General features: G+C 35.7%; 1 protein-coding gene across 2 annotated transcripts in view; it reads left to right on the top strand.

Annotated features, from left to right (window-relative positions):
• The window catches only part of CTTNBP2 (cortactin binding protein 2), a 77,895-nt gene that overhangs the window by 20,436 nt on the left and 38,160 nt on the right, over positions 1 to 19,299 (top strand). The window contains exons 3-4 of one of the 2 annotated variants that reach the window (XM_058804953.1): positions 8,673 to 8,897; positions 13,633 to 15,283. In XM_058804953.1, coding sequence (XP_058660936.1) covers positions 8,673 to 8,897; positions 13,633 to 15,283 — 1,876 coding nt within the window. Of the gene's footprint in view, positions 1 to 8,672; positions 8,898 to 13,632; positions 15,284 to 19,299 lie in introns of those variants that run through there. The other variant, XM_058804954.1, reaches the window with a different exon arrangement.

Here is a 19,299-nt window from a genome sequence, read left to right as displayed (position 1 = left end):
TATCAATCAAAAAAAATTAGTAAAATGTGTTTGCTCATTCATCTTCTTCACTATGGGTAGTATCAATAATTAAATTCTTCTTGGAGGTAATACATATTGCTCTCACAATTTACCTTCCAGTGAATATTAAAAATAAGTTGAAAACACTGAGTTCTCATAATCTGCCTCAAATAAATCTATAGAGTAAATAGAAGAGACTACTTCAGTTGAAAGGATATGAACAATGATCATCTAGTCCAGCTGCCTGACCCACTTCAGTACTGACAAAAAGATAAAGCGTGTTTTCAAGAGCGTTGTCCAAGCGCCTCTCGAACACTGACAGGCTTGGGGCATTGATCACCTCTTTAGGAAGCCTGTTCCAGTGTTTAACCACCACCTTACTAAAGAAGTGCTTCCTGATGTCCAGTCTGAACCTCTCCTGGTGCAATTTTTGAACCATTCCTCTAAATGGATCTCAGGGAGAGAGAGTAGCCCCTCCCTCTCCCCTTTGAATCCTAGGCAATCTGTACAGAGGAATGAGGTCACCCCTCAGTGTCCTTTTCTCCAGATCTGATAAGCTCAGAGTCGTTGCCCCCACCCCCCTCCCAGGACATTCCTTTCAGCCCTTTCACCAGCTTTGTTGCCCTCCTCTGAGTGCATTCACTCACCTCTACATCCTTCTTAAACTGCAGAGCCCAGCACTGCACACTGCACTCCCATTGAGGCTGCTCCAAAGCTGAATAGAGTGGGATAATCGCCCCTTTTGCCCAGCTGGTGCTGATGCTGTGTTTGATCAGCCCAGGATGGGCTTTGCCCTCTTGGCTGCCTGGGCACACAGAACTGACTCTCATTGATCCCCCCCTCAGATCCCTCTCTGCAGGGCTGCTCCTGTCCTCAAGTCAACAGCATTTCCCAGTTTGGTGTCATCAGCAGCTTTGCTCATGGTGCATTTGACTCCTGCGTCCAGACCATTGCTGAATGAATGTGTGGAACAGAACTGTCCCTAGGATTGAGCTCTGAGGAGTACTGCTGATGGCAGTCCCCAGCCAGGTGTACACTGACTGGTGTACATCTACATCACTACAAGCCTTCAGCCAGTTCTTCACCCAACTCTGAACCTTCTCATTCCACAGAGTTCTAGAGAACTTGTCCAGAAGGGTGCTGTGAGGGACAGTATCAAAAGCTTTACTAAAATGCAGGGAAACTACATCCACTTCCATCCCTTCATCCGTGAGGTGGTTGCCTCTGCACAGAAGGATATCGAACTACCTAAACAGCCCTTTCCCTCTGTGAATTCATGATGACTCTGCCTGATGATGGCTTTGTAAATACATAACTTGCATAATTTTTAATTAAAATATGTAAAACTTGGTAATAGTTTAATTGCCATGAAGTAATGCGGGATGCTATCTTAACTGAGATTATGATAGCTTGAAAATATGAACATCTCAATACTCAAACAGAAACACAGATTGATTTAGTAAAAGTTTCAGTGTTATGTCTTTGGTATCTTTTGTTACTGAGCTGAAGAAGCTTTGTTTTTAACTGCTAAGCATGAAGGTTAAAGTGCTCTATTTTGGTTAGAGATGAAGTCAGATTTCCTTCAACACTTCAGAAGAATTTCTGACAGATTTCCATGCAAAGAATTATGAATTGATTTGCATGAATTTCGACTATAAATTTGAACATGCAAAAAAAAGTCTAGATGACAAATGGTTATTTAAAGTAACCAGAGAGCTCAAGTCTCTTCTATCAGCTGACACTCATTATCAGTATGAAAATCTGTATTATTTTCAGAAATAAATGTCTGGGCGGTTAGATAATCAGAGCATCAAACAGTGATGCTTCCTGACAAAATATTGGCCTATAATTTTTAAATGTTTAAGCACCAGACAACAAAGCTGTTATAAAATAGATCTAGTGTAATCTTTATATGGAATATCTAGATGGCTTTTCTCAGTCAGAACCACATGTTGTTTCATGACTTGGACTTTTTCTTTTTCCTCATTTAGAAACTTAGTGCAAGGCTTGAATTTCACCTTTTACATTGTGTGAAGAATATTTTATATTCACTGCACTGCTTTTTTTCTTGTTGGGATTGATCTGTTAGTAACTGATCTTTGCCTTTTAGTATGGAATTTTCCTTTTAAAATCTGCAACCTCCCTTAGAGGTTTTAGTATTCTAAGGGAGAAAATTAATAATGAAGAATTGGAAGCATATATCTGTCTGTCCTGTCTGTCTGTACTTTTCCTTTCATAGAGGTTTTTGTCCAGTAACAGGGAGAAAAAGAAGGAGGTTGTGCTTATCAATATTGTGGTAATAACAATCTGGTGTCACTGGATGATACTCTCCTTTTATGGAGTTAGACCCCTAAGAAAATTCAGACTTGATCATTACCTTGGTTGTAAAATTCTATGTCAGTACTTGTCAGGATTGTTTAAATGTTACTTAAATGTTTGTCCTTCTGTACACAGAGATCTGAATTAATTGTTTGGCACTTTGTGCTTTTATCAAGAATGCTTTTTAAAGCTGAGAGAAGAGAATTATACAGCTTTTTGTAAAGCACTGTTATATTTGGATACTTGCATGAAACAGAAAATCTCCTAAGGATACTGTGAATAGCCTTCTAAAACAACACACACTCTTTTATTCAGAGCTTTTTACCTTGAAAAATGTTTTTTAAAAGCTTGGATTTAAAGCTGTATGATTCTGAGAGACGGGGATACTTTGCAAATTTTAATTTTTTTTTTTTAATTTTTTGTGTTGTTTTAAATGAGAGAATAATGCAGCTTTTGGATATTATTTTCATGCTTGGGACAGCTTTTATAGGAAAACTTAACATCTCATCCAGTTTACTGTAGTGTAAGAAATTTCGTTTATGTATTTGCATGCCTTATGACTGTTACGAGATAGTTCCTCAAGATAGGTTTGAATGCTTTTTATGAGTATATGTGTCTCCCATTAAAAATTCCTGAGTATATTTTCTTTTATTAGCACCTCTACCAAATGATTTGACTTCTTTCATGGTACTGCTCAGTCATCCATAAATAGCATGTCCTTATAGTACAGAACAAATATTTAGGTCCATTAGAGCATAATCAGCCTGTATGCTAGTTTTGTTTAACTTGCTGATTGTACCCTCCAATTTCTCAATTCTACTATTTTCACTCTTTTTAAACTAGTGGCCTGTTATGATTGTCAGTTTTGTCCAGGCAATTTCCATTTTTCCATCCTTAAAATGGACAAACAAGTGTTTTGTCTTATACTTGACATTTAACATGGAATACAACACTTCGAATATATTGGTAAAGTATTTTTCATATAGTATGGAGTTCATTAAAATTTAACTCCCTTGTAGATTTTGAATGGGTATGCACCATCACTGTGCTGAAGAAAGGAATTTAGAATGCAGTTAAAATTGTAAGGAGAAATTGAACATCACGTGTTCATTGACAGAAGTCATGCTGCAGGATACTATTTCATCAGTTACTGAAATTTACATTTCCATTTTTAATTTTTCCTATACAACTTCATATGGAAGTAGCATCTTACGACACTTTGAAAACATTCATTCACATCTGCATTAAAAATATGCAACTAAAAAAAACTAACAAAGCCCCCGAACTCAACTGTGTATGAAAGTTGATAGCATTCTTTAAAGACTCATTCTTAACTCATCACAAAGGAAAAGCATGATATCCTCCAGTCTGATATTTTACAGGTGTATCTGAAAGTACTGCTTTTATTGTGAGTATATACTCATTGAGAATTCTGTTTTGCTTAATTGAATAGCTACAAAAACATCACTTAAAGAAACTGTATCATTTCAGTGAAGAAGATTTATAAACATGTTCTCTTTCAAACATCTTCCTCTTTTAAAAAATCAATTATCCTTTTAGTTTTATTTAGAATGAAGGGCTCACCCTCATCTTTAGCATAATATATAAAATAAGCTTTTACTGCCTCCTCTTCTGTACTGGTTAGTTTTAGAAAACTTATCACTCCCTAATTCATATGTCAAGAGAAAATATTAATATGAACCTGTCAACATCTGTTGAAACAATTCTTGTAAATGTAGAAAAGGAAATTAATCAGAACAACAAACACTCTTGAAAGGAAGGAAATTTTGTTGAAGGGTTCTGGGGCAGCTTTAATTCAGTTCCGTTGTTCCCCAGCAGTGTAGGACATGCAGTCCTATTTTTGATGTTTATCATCACTTGCTGCATGGAAGATTTGGACTCGCCGACCTCTCTTAACTTGGCAGATAAATGAAGAGGAAACTCTGAGATACATAAGGGGAAAATACTGTATTAACCTTAAAAGCCCTGTTGCTTATGTGAATTATGTTGCTAATTATGACAGCTTATTTCAATGAATGTATGCAACTACTATCAACATAAATTATAAGGATATAAAACTAATAATGTAGCTTATGTGATTAATTTTTTTGTTTTCATTATTTGGCTTATTTCTAATATCCATTAATTGATCATATTTATGCTTCCTAGCTTTATGCTTTTAGCTGTAAGTCCACAGTAATAGGTATAGTATTTGAAGACCTCCTTGACCCCTCACGTTCTTGTTTCAATAATAGGTGGAAAAAGTCTAATTAGACTTCATAATTCTCCATTTGGTTACTGAAAATAAATTTTTCTTGTCTTCTGAAGTGGAATGGAAGAAACAAATAGTTACAGACCAGTTTTTATACTGGATTTGCGGCTTTACCCACAGGCCATTTTCATTTTGTTCTCTCCCTGTGCACCCCACTGCCCATCTTCATTTGCCACTTGGTAAATGGGGTCAGTGACTGCAAAAAGGTCAGGTTAAGAAGTGAAAATTTCCATGAGGTAGCTTGCAGATAACTTGAGGTAACTTGAAAAAGGTTGGTGCAGGATGAATGAGGTGTCTTGCTGTATGTAGTAGGAGACAGGCTCCCTGAAAGTGTCATAAAAGAAGCAATTTATCATAACAGTCCCATCCTTCAGATTCTTGTTGGCTACAGACTTAGGAGAGAAAACTTGAGAATAAACCTTCCCCCTCTATTGTATAGCTGCATAATCCCTAAAGATTTTTTAGTGCTGATTTTTTATTTTTGAAAATATCCCAGACTTAAAGTTCTGTTTCCCAGGTCACTAAAAGTATTGTCGTGATCCAAAGCAAGATGTAAGACATTTTCTTCCAATATTTGATTTTTTTCCTTCCTCTGAGAACTCATTTTTGTCATTTGTTAATTGACAGGATTACCAGCCTCTATAAGCTAAAATAAATAAAGAAATAAATACATGACAGTCCTAGAAGAATTCACTTATTATGCAGTAATGTAGGGTGTAAAGGCACCTGGAGAGATTGTTCAGTCCAATCTTATTAAAGCAGGAGTAAGGTCAAACATGGATTGAGTTGCATTTGGCTTTATCCAATCTATCTTGGAACATCTTCCAATGATAGAAGTTACCTGTTTTCCCTGGGCAACACGTTCTGGTGTTTAGCTACTCTCAGTGAAAATAATTTGTGTCCAAGTCAAATTTCCCTCATTAGATCATGGGACAAGTAACACTTGTCTTGTCAGCCTGCAGACCTCAAGCACCTTTCTCCCTGATTGTCTCTGTTTCACACTGAAAAGTCCTACTTCTACTAAGCTCTTCCTTGAAGGGAAGCTATGTTGTACCTTTTGATCGTTTTTGAAATTATCAAAATGAAAACATTGAAGATATTTTTCAGATCTGTTTTTTTGGTAGTCCATCCTTGATCTAAAATAATGTTACAGATCATCCATAAAAAAACTTTGAAGTTTATTTTTTTAAGTAGTAGCTTTATTTTAGTCTCCTTATTTAATGTTGCAGATCTTTTGTAAAGATTTAAAAGTTCTATATAAATATGATGTTCTTACTGACTGAATTAAAAAGCTGTTGTAAGTTTAACCTTTTGCTCTATTGCCATAGAGAATTTCATGCATTAATTGTTTGAAGGGTTTTCTCTTTGGTTTTATATATTTTGTTTTGATTTGTTTATGCCTACTGTGACTTGTCATTAGCAGTTACCTGTTGGAGGGTTTGCCTCAAATCTTAAGTCATGATTTTGCATACCACTGACATAGGCTGAAAAAGGTATCATTTCCCATGGGCATCTTGTCATGCTTCTAAATACTTCCAATCTCAGCCCTTCCATTAAAAGGTTCATTGCTGAGCAAATGAGTGTGTGCAGAAAACTGAACATGATGGTTTATAAATTCATATAGCACCTTTCACAGTACAGTAGTCCTGATGACCTTCCTATAGTGGGTGCATATTCTGTTTTTGAAATTGTTGTGTTTGAAAATTAATTCAGTTAATTATTCACGAATAAATAGTTTGAATGTTATTTTCTCTATATATTGCTGTGCAATTACAGTTATATATGAGACACTGCTAATGCTGCTTTAACACAACCACCAAATTACAGAGACACTTTTTTAAAGGAGTATGATTTTTAGACTGTATATTCCACAGATAATGACTTTCCTGAAAAACAGATATTGTGATATTGCTACTAACTCTTGTGACTTGAAATTCAGTAAAGAAAGACAACATAAGAGAAAAAAATCTGATTCTAACATTTCTATTTCTCCCATCTGATGTACTTAGTGATTTGCAAAGGGACAGAAGTATTACTTAGAGGCTAGAGGAATCCTGTAGAAAACCTCAGGCCTAGCTTGTCTTTCTGTCACTTTGTGTCCAAGTTTTATGAAAATACTCATCATCTCCCTTTCTACCAAGTTTCTGCTTTGTCTTTTATTCTAGTACCTTCTTTATAAATCATGTATTTTCATCCCATGAAATCATCCAATTATTGTATATTTATAGTCCTTGTATAAAGACATGGGAGCATTTGTTTTAACATACATTTCGTTCCCCTTTGAGTTGGAAGCATCTTTAGATGACTTTGCTGTCTATGGTTTGAGAGCTGCCAGTCTGTTTTCCCCTGTGCTTGGGGTTATGCAGTTATGGCTTCAGCCAGTCAGTCAGCCCAAACCATGTGCTGTTTGAGACCTATTGGTTTTTCCACAGGGTTTACCTTCCACATTCTCCCATAGCCACTTTAATTCTGGTTTTGATTTTCATTCAGATGGAGCTCATTCCTACTATATATTTTCATCCTTTTCTTGGTGAATGAATCTGAACCTGGTCATCGTGCTATTTTGGCAGGTGCACACTGTGGTTTTTGCCCTGCTCTATTAATTGCTGTGCATGTTAGAAAACATTTCAAATAATATGTTCATATTACATGCATTTAGTATGTGCCAAGAGGACAGCTAGTCATGGGTCATAGAAAAAAATTGAAAATACACATAATTTCACTGGCTGGCAATCTCTTTCTCTAAAGGCACAGGTTATACCTTTGCCTCTAAGGTCAGTTAATCATCTTGGCTTTTTCTTTGAATTTAACAATGAGGGGTCTTGGTGGTCTTCCTTTTGGACTTACAGCAGACCCGCTACATCTATTTTTTTCCTTTACTTGACATCTCACTTTATATAAACTAAGTGGCTTTTAAGTAGTTGAGAATTTATATATGGACTGTGAATCCCTCTCTATTTAAATTCTTAACCTGCTTGGATTTATCATCTTGCTTGACTGATTAGCAATGTAATCCATTTATGATAAGGCTTTTGGTTTTGCTGGTTTCCTTTTCCATGCAGGTTGAATTCCTAAGCTACATACTGTCCTGTAACTTCATCCTATAGAACCTCAAATTACAAATACAGTCCCGCCTCCTAGTCCTGTAATATTACCTTTGGAACTAGCTTTTTTATTATATAAGTTATAAATTTAGGGATTAAAATACTAAAATTATTAGACTAATTGGGGGTTACTTGGAAAGCACTTTATAAAAAATAACTAGGTTCTATCTATTATTTTTATCATTTCAATCAGTCACTACCTGACTTTGTAAGCCAAACTAGACTTTAGGGCTGAGTGAACTCTGTCAGCTTTTTCTGAAGTTATGTTCCAAAGACCTGGTCTTTTTAATAAAGATTTTCCATTTATACTATCACAATGAAAAACAAACTAGGCATATTTCAAGCATCAAAATATGTAGGTCCACTTGTTTCTTTTCCAGACAAATTCTCATTTAAGAGAACATTTCAGTTTTGTTGACAATATATAGAAAAAAGCTGGGTATTCACTGAGGTAATTTGTAGTTAGTCTTTGAGGGGTTTTTCTAACATAGTTCTTGCGTTCCTCTTTGTTTTCTCATGCCCTGAAATGTCTGTTATCATTCATGAACTTTTCATATGTTAAAATATTAACTTAAAGCTTTCCAAATGATGTGCTAACCCAGAGTAAGTATTTGGTCTCTTTCTCCTCTTTTGTACATCAGAACTTCATTCTTCCTTTTTTTTTTTTTTTTTTTTTTTGTTCTTTTGCTTATTGTTCAAAACAGAATTTGAACAAAGTTGCAGAGAAATGTTTTTCCCTATTTTTAGATGATTTCTCTTTCTTGACAGTGTTTCTCTGCACTGTGGGTGTTTTTCTGATTTTTTGAGGCATATTTTTCTTTTAGAGGTTGTACATGAATACCTAAAGAAAATACTTTAAAACTTTAAATGATGTATATTGCTTTTCCTGTAGTGTAAGTTTCTTCTATGTGTGGATGTACTTCAAAGAATGCATTTTATTTCTCTGTTTTAGTTTGCCTTTTTTTTTTTTCTGTTAGGCCCGGCGCAAAGAGGTTTTTATCCAGGAGCGATACGGAAGGTTTAACCTGAGCGACCCATTTCTGGCTCTTCAGAGAGACTTTGAGGCAGGTGCTGGTGATAAAGAAAAGAAGCCAATATGCATGAACCCTCTGTCCATTTTGGAAGCTGTAATGGCTCACTGCAGGAAAATGCAAGAAAGAATGTCAGCTCAGTTGGCTGCTGCTGAAAACAGACAAAAGAAGGTATCCTGCTATTGACTTTTTCCCTTCTCCCTCTCCTGCTTTATTCTTTCATGTCACATTTTTCATTTGCATCTTTTTCTTGATTAACATCACAAGTGTTAATATGTTGCCACTTAATTTTCATATAGGGTGAGGTGCTGGTTTTCTGGTCATATTTTGTATGCACACTTCATTTGTTCTGTGATTTTAGCTCTATTTATGGAAAAAAATTAAATATAACTGGTACGAGTTGATACAGTGGATTTGTAAGTAGATAGCTCAGTGTGAACTGAGCATCATCACAAGATATTTTTAAACCAATACTGTTGAAGCCTTAAGAACCTATTTTAATTCTGACCTGAATAAAGTAAATAATTTATTTTATTTTTATATTAGGTGGCTCTGTTTCATAAATCATTAAAAATGTTTTATGCCTCTAAAAATACTTTTTTGCATATTAAGAACATTTACTGTAAAAAGAAAATAATTTTGGCGCAATTACGTTGCAGAAAAAAGTGCCAGATTGAAGATAAAACAGTGTCATTTTGAAAGTGAATGATTGGTTGGTGGCATGTATTTCACCAGTATGTAAGCCATACATTTCTTAAACGTAGCTAAATATGAATATGTTGGGGAGAGGTTTCTGAGAGGAAAGAGATGAAACAGTTGTGTAAAGTACTAATTACACAAAGTATTTTTGAATAAATAGAAAAAAAATGTTTTCTATGTATTTAGTCATCTTCACTTCATATAAGATGGATAGAATGTCTACTGCTGTGATACAGGTTTTTGGTGACAGTTTTACATTGACTTAAAAACTGCAAACAGCAAACAGGCTAAGACAATTGACATAAAATTGATTTTTGTAACGATTGCTGTTTGGGAAAAAGCATGTGAAAGTGCTGGAAGTTGCTTAAATTAAACCAGCAAACATTTTGTTGTTACTTTAGCTCTGTTTTTTTGTTTAGTTTAAGCATCATTTCTCTGTTAAGACTTCAGGAAAACAGATTATATAAAAAAGGATATCAGTATGGTATGTAAGTCTTCAAACAGTTAAATGTGGAATGAACTATTATATGTACCTCACACTTGTTTCAAAGAACTCTAAAGTATTAATTTTTTTTTCTCTCTTAAGCTTTTTCAGTAAATATAAAAATAGGAAAGGGCAAGAAAGCTTACTTGTTCTGACTGAGAAAGGATATTGGGAGAGGCCCTGATGCATCTGCCAGGACAGTGGAATTAGTTTCTTGTTTCAGTGCATGGCCACAAGTCTCTTCTTGTACCTAAATTCTTCATTTATCTGTGGCTTTTATTATAGGGACAGATACATGCACCTAAGATGGGCTGACATATTAAGAATATATCAGTATATTAATATGTAAATTCAAATTTTGTCCCTTTTTGTCTTTTTTTTTTACCAAAGTCTCTATCTGTACGTCTGTTTGTACAGGAAAGGATACTTTTGTCTTTTGCCTTCTAGAGGAATACATCAGCTTTTTTTTCTTTAAATCTTAATTTTAAGGATTTGAAAACAAACTACATGGTGTTGAGCAGCTGTGCGCATGACTGTCTACTGAAGTACACCTTCCTCTTCTAATCTCCATTAGAAATGCTATTTATGCAAGACACTTTTAAACTCCTTGTGTTTGTGGAAACAGATTATGTATCTCTCAGACATCTCCATGCATTCACAAACATTTCATTCAGTGTTTTACCTTCTCTCCATTCCACATTTTTCTGTCTGTTCTTCATCTCAAATCCTTCTGTTGAAGAGGCTAATGAAGGAATTTTGAGGGACTTCGAAAAATGTTCATCAGGGTAGCGTGACACAGTGCAAGGAAAAAAACCAGTCTAGGCAAATGTAACCTAAATACAAGCCAGCTGCTGCCCCTCCCTCCAAAAGTGGTTCCTCCTTCTCTAAATGTGTGATGCCTCTGTCTTCGTGTTTGGAATTGGTTCACTGTCCCAATCTAAATAATGAAGTCTGTGTACAGCTGTGTTTATTTTCTCTGGGTGTTACTGAACTTCAAACAGACTCAGAGTGAAGTCTTATTCTGGGGGGGACTTGATATCTGTGAATATAATCACCTCAAAAGAACTCTATGAATAAAATTTTAATTTGATCACAAAAACCAAGGCATAAAAATATACCAGAGTGTAGAAAAATTAAGGAGGTGCGCAAAGGACTGTAAGGCTTACCATATACAAACTTCTCACTCTCAGATGTCATCTGCTTTGTGTTAAGTCTCCATCCTCTTCCATCTCTTCGAATGCTTTTCTTGGAGCTGCTGTGAAAATTAATTTTGAGTTTTCCTGGGAACACAAAATAGATCATCAAAATGACAGTTCTTGATTTGTTGAGAGTTTGCAGAGGAGTTAGTATTGGGATGCATGCTCAAAGAAAGGCAAGTGTGGGTTGAAAAAGGCCTGTTGGTGTAATTTATTCTAACCTTGTGCTTAAAGCAGATTATCATCATCATCAGTACATCTGGTCATCTGTAAATTTGTCTTGCTTAGTCATGAAAACCCCCAGGAATGGCAATGCTGCATATTTTCTGCACTGGTGTCCTTGTGAAGAACTTTTTTCTGAGACAGCCTCTCAAAGGGCAAGTTTTTTTTTCTGTAACTTTTTATTATGGAGCCCCACCTGCCATTACCAAGATGAATTTTACTCTTGTCATCACTGTAAGGGCCCTTCAAAAGGATGTTGCTGTTAGGGTATCTCTCAGTCTGTTTTTCACTAAACTATCCAAGCCAAGCTTCCTCAACATCTTCTTACAAGGTATGCTGTCTCTCACCTCTGAAGGGCCTTTGCTGGTTAATTGTTTGTGGAACACTATATTTTTTCCCAGTATCCTTTTTCACCCCTTTTCAAATCCCTCTTGAACTCATTTCCAGATGTTTATATTACTGATATGATATAGTGTAAGCATATAGTACATTTTGCAAAAATCAGGTTCTACTTAGTTTGTAAACTCATAAATAATTGCAGCTAGTTCCAAATCTGTCATCTAAAGGGAAAAATACCAGGTAAATATTCAGAGGCTTTTCCTATTTGAGATGATGCAGCCAAAAGAACAAGAGGGAGGGAGAGAGTGACATAGGAGACAATGTAAAATGAGAAAATAATGCTGCTTTTGTATATTGAAATCAAATGGAGGATTTACATTTTTATTAAGGAGTCATCCTTTAGATGCAATTCTTACAAGTCAGGTATTATTATAGTATGGTAAGCTGATTTCACGGCAGTTAAATATTAAAATCTGTTTGTAATTATTTGGAAGTAATATAATTTCACAACACTTAATTTATAGAATGAGAAGCTCATATGAAAATAAAATAGCAGAATAATAAAGTATAGAAAGTTTGGAAAAAAGTATTTTCACTATTAATATTTATACATCTCCAAGCTTTAGAAATTGTATACATTTCTCATGATCTTTGTACCTGTTTTAACAAAGAAAAGAAATGGTTGGATGCTCTCCTTGTTTTGAAATTCAAGTGAACCATGCAAATGCTGGATCCACTGAAATGCAGTGAAATCACTGAGGAAAAAATAAGGGTTTTTTCATTTGTAAGCTGTGCTTGGACCATTCCTAAATACAGTGTCATTATAATATTTTTTAATTTAATTTGCAGCTGTATTTCCATTAACAGAACTGAAGAGATATTACTGCTGATACAGTTTGTTTAGCAAAGACTGATAATACCATACATCATTTTTCATGTTTAGCACTGATTTTTGGGGCTCTGAGCAGCCTGGTCCAGTGGAAGGTGTGCCTGCCTGTGGCAGAGTGGTTGGAACTTCAAGGTCCCCTTCCAATCTAAACCATTCTATAAGTCTGTGATAACATTTTTAAGAAAGAGTGGGTGTTGTTTTGTGAAGAGCATTGTGCAGAGTGTCAACCTGGGATTAAGCTCTAAAACCCCAGTGCAGCCCCTATGCTGCTAAAATGGTTTTGAAGTATTTGAAACCAAGATGATCTTTAAAATGTAGGTAACATTTCCCACAATGATTTCTTCCTCATAGGTGTTTTATAAAATGGTGTATTGCCATATTTTTGCATTGCTTTTCTAGAAGAGGGTCTGTGAATAAAAGCATAAACAGTAGACAAAATGAATTAGAGGCAATGGTTATATGAATAAGGGGAAAAATTATTCTTATCTGTTATCTGCATTTTATTAATAGCAGCTTATACATCACTGATGTCAATGAGACTTTTTACTATTATTAAGTATAGGAAAATATTTCTGTCTGCCTGTGCCAAAAAGTTGTCTTATTTATAAATGTTAAAACAAGATACAGGATACCAGTTATGTTTATGATGGACTTAATCGCCTTCAGTTGGAGGAAGAGATAAAACCTGTCATTTCTGTCCTCAAAGATTTTTTGCAAACCTCATCTCTTACTTGTGTATGGTTCCTTTACGAAGATGGCTTTATGTCTTCTGTCAATTTTTTGGAGAACAGGTAGTTCCATCACTCAGGAGTCACAAGCACTAAAGACTTTGGAGAGTCTCTCTCTTGTCAATGGAGGAAATTAAAAGGGTTTACTTAGTTTCTAAATTGCTCTTCTGATACGGCTCTCTTTCTTTTGCTTGTATAAGATTATATGCACTTGTGTTAGATATCACAAATCACCTTCCTGGGTTCATTTTAGTCATACTCTCAAAGATTAAAATATCAGTGTCAGGTTAATACTAGGTTATTATGAAATTAGAATTGTTAGTGAGAATTATTTTCTGTCTTCTTACAGTTGGAAATGGAAAAATTTCAGTTACAGAATCTTGAGCTGGAGCACAAAAAACTATCTGCTCGCCTTGAAGAAGAACGTGGAAAAAATAAGCATGTAGTATTGATGCTAGTGAAAGAGTGTAAGCAGTTGTCTGGCAGAATTGTAGAAGAAACCCAGAAACTGGAAGAAGTGATGTCAAAATTTGAAGAGGAAAAGAAAAAGGCTGCTGAATTGGAGGAGTTTCTTGCAGCTGAGAAACAAAGGAGTACACAAATGGAAGCTCAAATGGAAAAGCAGCTGTCTGAGTTTGACACAGAGAGAGAGCAGTTGCGTGCCAAACTTCACAAAGAGGAAACACACACCAGTGACCTCAGAGAAGAAAGAGATAAAATGATCAAAATGATTGAGCAATTAAAAAAGGAGAATGAAAGTAAAGCCAGTCTTTCTCAGAAGAGTAACGATAGGAGTCTTGTTTCTATTTCAGTTGAAACAGAAGAGCCAAGCTCAAGAACTGTTGCTTGTCAAACAGAGACTGTAATGATGGACAGTAGTGTAGAAAACACTAAGAAGTTGCCTTTGACTGTCTCTATAAAGCCTTCTACAGTGAGCCCACTAGTGTCTGGCAATACAAAAATGAATGTGTGTACCAATGCAGCATTTGTGAAGCCTGTCATTGATAGGCAATCTTCATCTAGTGAACTTGTCCCTCCCACAGCTCCTGTTCTTGCACAGAATCAAAACAGAATTGAAGAAAATGGACCAAATACAGGCTTACCCCCTGATTTATCAAGTAGCACTTCTCCTTTTTCAAATAGTAATTCCCTTTGCACCCCTACCACACCAACTGCCACAGCTCAGAATTCCTCGCTCTCTTCATCTATACACAGTCTGCATTCACCATCTGCCAACACTGCTGGCCATCCAGGCCTAAACCCAAGAGTCCAAGCAGCTAGATTTAGATTTCAGGCAAATAATAATGACCAAGACCAAAATGGAAACACAACCCAAAGCCCTCCCTCAAGGGATGTATCCCCGACTAGTCGTGACAACCTTGTTGCCAAGCAGGCAGCTCGGAACACTGTTACCCAAGCTCTTTCCAGATTTACAGGCCCTCAGAGCGGTGCTCCATCGCGCCCAGGGACATCACATTCAGGGGAAGTTGGCACTTACGCCCCGGTTGGTAAAATTACTTTAAAGACTCCAGGTGTATCAAGAATTGACAGAGGAAACCCTCCACCTATTCCTCCTAAAAAACCAGGGCTTTCACAAGCTCCTTCACCACCACACCCACAGCTTAAAGTTTTAATGGATAGTAATCGATCCCCAAATACCAGTGCAAAAACTGACAACAAAACCACGACCTCACCTCTTTCAAGTTCACCACAAGGAATCAGGGTAATAAATGAGGAAATTATTTCTAAGTCCTCACCTCAGCTGCCACCAAAACCTGCTATAGATTTATCTGTGGCACCTGCAGGCTGTGCCATACCAGCCATAGCCTCATCTCAGGTGGGTGCCTGGCCTTCCCACTTTCCTGGACTGAACCAACCTGCATGTTCAGAAAATTCCTTTGTCATTCCCACCACCATTGCCTGTAGCTCCTCCATAAACCCTGTTAGTGCTTCATCCTGTAGACCATGTGATTCAGACAGCCTCCTGGTAACAGCATCAGGTAAAGGGATTGATATGCTACAAACTGTCTCCCTCAAAAACAATGTTTTGGTTTTCTTATATGTCTTATTTGCTTTATTTATCTTGTAACTTTATCTTTCTTACTTTCCAAAAGCTAAACTTTTCGTTTGTATTTTTTCCATATTCCAGGGATATGGGAATTCTTTCGCTGATTCAGTAATGTTACAAATAAGTTTCCTTCCTCAAGGAAGTCTCCATATAGAAGGCTTTTTTTAAAGAGGCTTAATGTTTAGAGTAAGTTAGCTGCAGATTAGAGCGTATTAAACAAATTCCTTTAATTTTTTTAAAATTTATTTTTTGGTTAATGCTAGTATTTTAGACATCAAAATGCTTTCTCAGTCTTAAATTATGTTTTGAATATTGCCTCTTCAGGGGATCTTCTATGGAATATGTATTTCTATTCTGTGTGAATCTTTTAAAGAACAGGGGATAGCTGGGGCTGTGGTATTCTGCTACAGCTGTAGATGGTTGCACATTAAGACATGTAATTGCCTGTATAACAGTGCACTTTCCTACGTATCACTGCATGCCTGTAGAATATGTTTCATTTTATTTCTGTTTTTCTATAGTTCTTTTTTTGGTTGTAGGCTTTGTTAATACTCATGCATGGCATCTCACAGGTTTACTTCAACAGATTTGGGCACAAGTTTGCTGTTAGCAAGTTAAAATCTAACTGTTGATAATCTTAAGTCTGGAGTCAGTGTGTCTATCTGCTACTCATCTTGTGTTTTGGTGGGGACTTACTGGTGTGTCTAATGTGCTACCAGCTTCAGGGAATCTTACTGGTGTTATTAAAGTGAACAAAGACAGTACTGATCTACATTTCAGTGTGTAGATCTCCTATAAAGCTTTTTATTAACATACTTCCCTGCTGGGATCAGTAGCACTAGAACATTAGGTAGAAGCTCCTCTTTAGTTTGACTTGCACTGTAGTGAAAAAAAAAGAACACTCCGTTATGGAACACTTTAGACCTTCATCAGCATTGAAGAATGTTGGAATTGTCTCAAACTTCCAACAGCTAGTTCAGTTATGGTACTGGAGTCCCTCATAGCTCTAGTCCCTGCATCATCTTCTGTAGGGCATAAAAGCCCTACACAGCTGATCTGCTTCCAACACATAACCAACCCCTTTCTCTTGGTAGCTGCACCACTAGCTAATAAGTGAGTTGATCTCAAGCACCAGTCCTGGGGAAGCCACTCCAAAAACTGTGTGTGGCAAAATTGTGTGAGAAGATTCCAAGTTTCCTGTTATTAAGCAATTTTTATTCTCATTCCACTTCATTGAAGACTTTCTACATGTATCAGGAGTAACCTACGCATCCTTTTAACATTTGGTTGTCACACCGTACTGTCAGAATCGTCTCTCCTTTCTGAACTGTGCCGTAAAAGTATGAGCTCAGAAATCTTATCCTTCTGTTTGTCTACTGCTCCTCAGTCAACAACATTGGGATTTGATGACTGCCTATTAGTTTGCTGTTTTTCATATAGATGTCCTGAATTTTCATGTTAAATTCATATCCCAAGATGAGTCTGATTGCCATGTCAGATAGATTATTAGTCTTCCAGTATTTCAGATATTTTCCGAACTTAATTTGCCCTCAAGTGCTATTAGGCTCCATAACAGAATTTTCAAGTTCTTTAAAAAAATAATTAAGTTCTTATGAACATAGAACAAATTACTGGAAAGTCAGCTTCCAAGTGAATAGTTTTTGTAAGCAAGAGATTGTATTCCACAAATCCTATCAGCATTAATTAGGTGCATGTAACAGTTAGTATTATATTATTTATCTGATATTTGATAATCACTTAAGGTAGTTATTGATTATTCTTTAGAAGAATAAATCCCATACCTTAAAAATGAAATTACCAGTGCTTTTCTTCATAATTTCATCTATTTTTTTTTGCTTTAGTTCATGCTTTGAGGTATTAACATTTTTCTTAGGAGAACAGTAATTCTTTTCTATCAGACTCTGCCCCCAAATACTTAATTTGTGTTTCTTATGAAATGTGTGACCATTCTCAGAGAAAATTCTCACAGAGAGGACTTTTTGTCAAAAATTGTTAGATTTTTTTTTCATTTTTAAGGTTTCTTGCTTTTTCTAACTCCCTTCACTTATTTTGAGGAGGCATGGAAATATTTGTTGATTTAATTCCATTATAATCCTTGCTCTGAACATTTCATCTTAGTACTTTGTAAATGACACTGTTTTTCACAAATATTTGCAATTGCAGATGGGAAACATGATCCAAAGTTCTCTGAGAAAGATTGCTTAAACTCTGCTTAGCTGTATGCTATTTTAAAAAATTTTATTTTATTTATATAGAGATGTTATTTTATTATCTCCTTTACTGGCTACATACAGGCTCAAAGAACCTTAATAACTTGATCTGCAGTATTCGCATAAATATTCAGGAGTTTGTCTTCTACCCAAAACAATGCTTATATTTTATTGCATTTATTCTTCAATCTCATTTTCTTTATGTTTTTAAGGCAATTTAATCTGTTTTGGCCAGGTTGTGTTCTAGCAAACTGCAGAACTAACTAAATTTAGAGCAATGGATATTATGCAAGTACAGAAAACACTTCTTTCAAAATTACATGCTAAGAAAAAAATAGATTTTATAAATATATATGGAAATAAAAGGATAAACCAAATTTAATAACACTGGTTTTGTTAAGATAATGTGGTCAGTAGTACCTGAATTCATGCCACTCATTCCCTTTTTCAGCCTCCTTTTTGACTTTCTTTGAGGTGAGAAACATCTAACAAACTACAAGTACTGCTGAAACCTCCTTCCCATATCTGCCTTTGTATATCCTCTAGGCACAGAATCAGTTAGTTTTATTAATGATCTGGTTGATTTTAATATGCTTTATTTGCTTTTTTTCAGAAAATGTTTAGGATTTCAGTTTTGCATTCAGTTAAATAAGAACATGGTTAAGTCCTGTTAATTTTATTGTATAGTAAGTAGTGAGCTTCAATCAGAATTCTTTAATATTTTTAACAACAAAAATTTTACCATATTAAAGGACATTGACAGAATCCTTCATTTTTATACTTTTTTGTAGGTCAGTAAATTCATGCTTCTTTCTTCTTACTGTGGAGTCAGAAGAATTGATAATAATGTAATCACTAAAGTATTATATTTATTAATTTTAATAGAGTTTCCTAATGAGCTCAGATTGATATAGGAACATATCAACAGCCTGATTTTCAGTAAGGAAGTGTCTTGGTTCTAAGAAGAGGAACTATTCAGAGCAAACTCTAAATGGGAGCTCTGATCCCTGTCACTAAGGCATTCTGCTAAAGCAATGTGACTGTATCTTCTTTCAGAGGTGGCTGTTGTACCACATGTTGCTCTTTTCATCCCTGCTAGGAAAAGACATGGGCCTTCATCATTAATGTTAAGCAGACTGCACATAGAGACGTTACAATGAACATTTATGGCCTGATTCAAAATCTGTGGCAGTGTTTTCATTAACTTCAGCAGCCTTTGAATCAGTGCCAGAATGCTTCTGCTCTGTTTGGATTTCTGCAGTTCAATGGCTGTAAGACTTCAAAATGGAAACAAATGTAGGCGTTTGGATTACCATATCCCTGGGATTTGTGCTTTCACTTTCTTCTTACTTTTGTGCTTTCTGTGTCACTCTTGAATGAAATATATATCTTTTTATTTTGCTCATTTCTATAATGATTGATTTATTCTCTCTTTACAATTGGCTTTGAAGATAAAAGTGTGTGTGGCGGGGGGGTGAAGGACTGAGCTAGGCTCTGAAATTAACCATCTCACATTCTGAAGCTGATGCCAGAAGCTGTTTTTGTCTGTCCCTCTGCCCTTCATCACTGCATGCCCTACAAGCTTTCACAGATGCTTCACATTTCCTAACTTTTTGTAATGGTGTCCCTTATTTATTGTTATCTTTTAATGTTGGTGCATTTTTACTGGATGAATTGAATTTTATTATACTGCTTCACTCTGATAATAGAATGTAAA

This window comes from Ammospiza caudacuta, chromosome 5, assembly GCF_027887145.1.
Source record: "Ammospiza caudacuta isolate bAmmCau1 chromosome 5, bAmmCau1.pri, whole genome shotgun sequence".
Lineage (NCBI taxonomy): Eukaryota > Metazoa > Chordata > Aves > Passeriformes > Passerellidae > Ammospiza > Ammospiza caudacuta.
The sequence above is the reverse complement of the archived record's forward strand: the minus strand, read 5'-3'. Positions and strand labels throughout refer to the sequence as shown.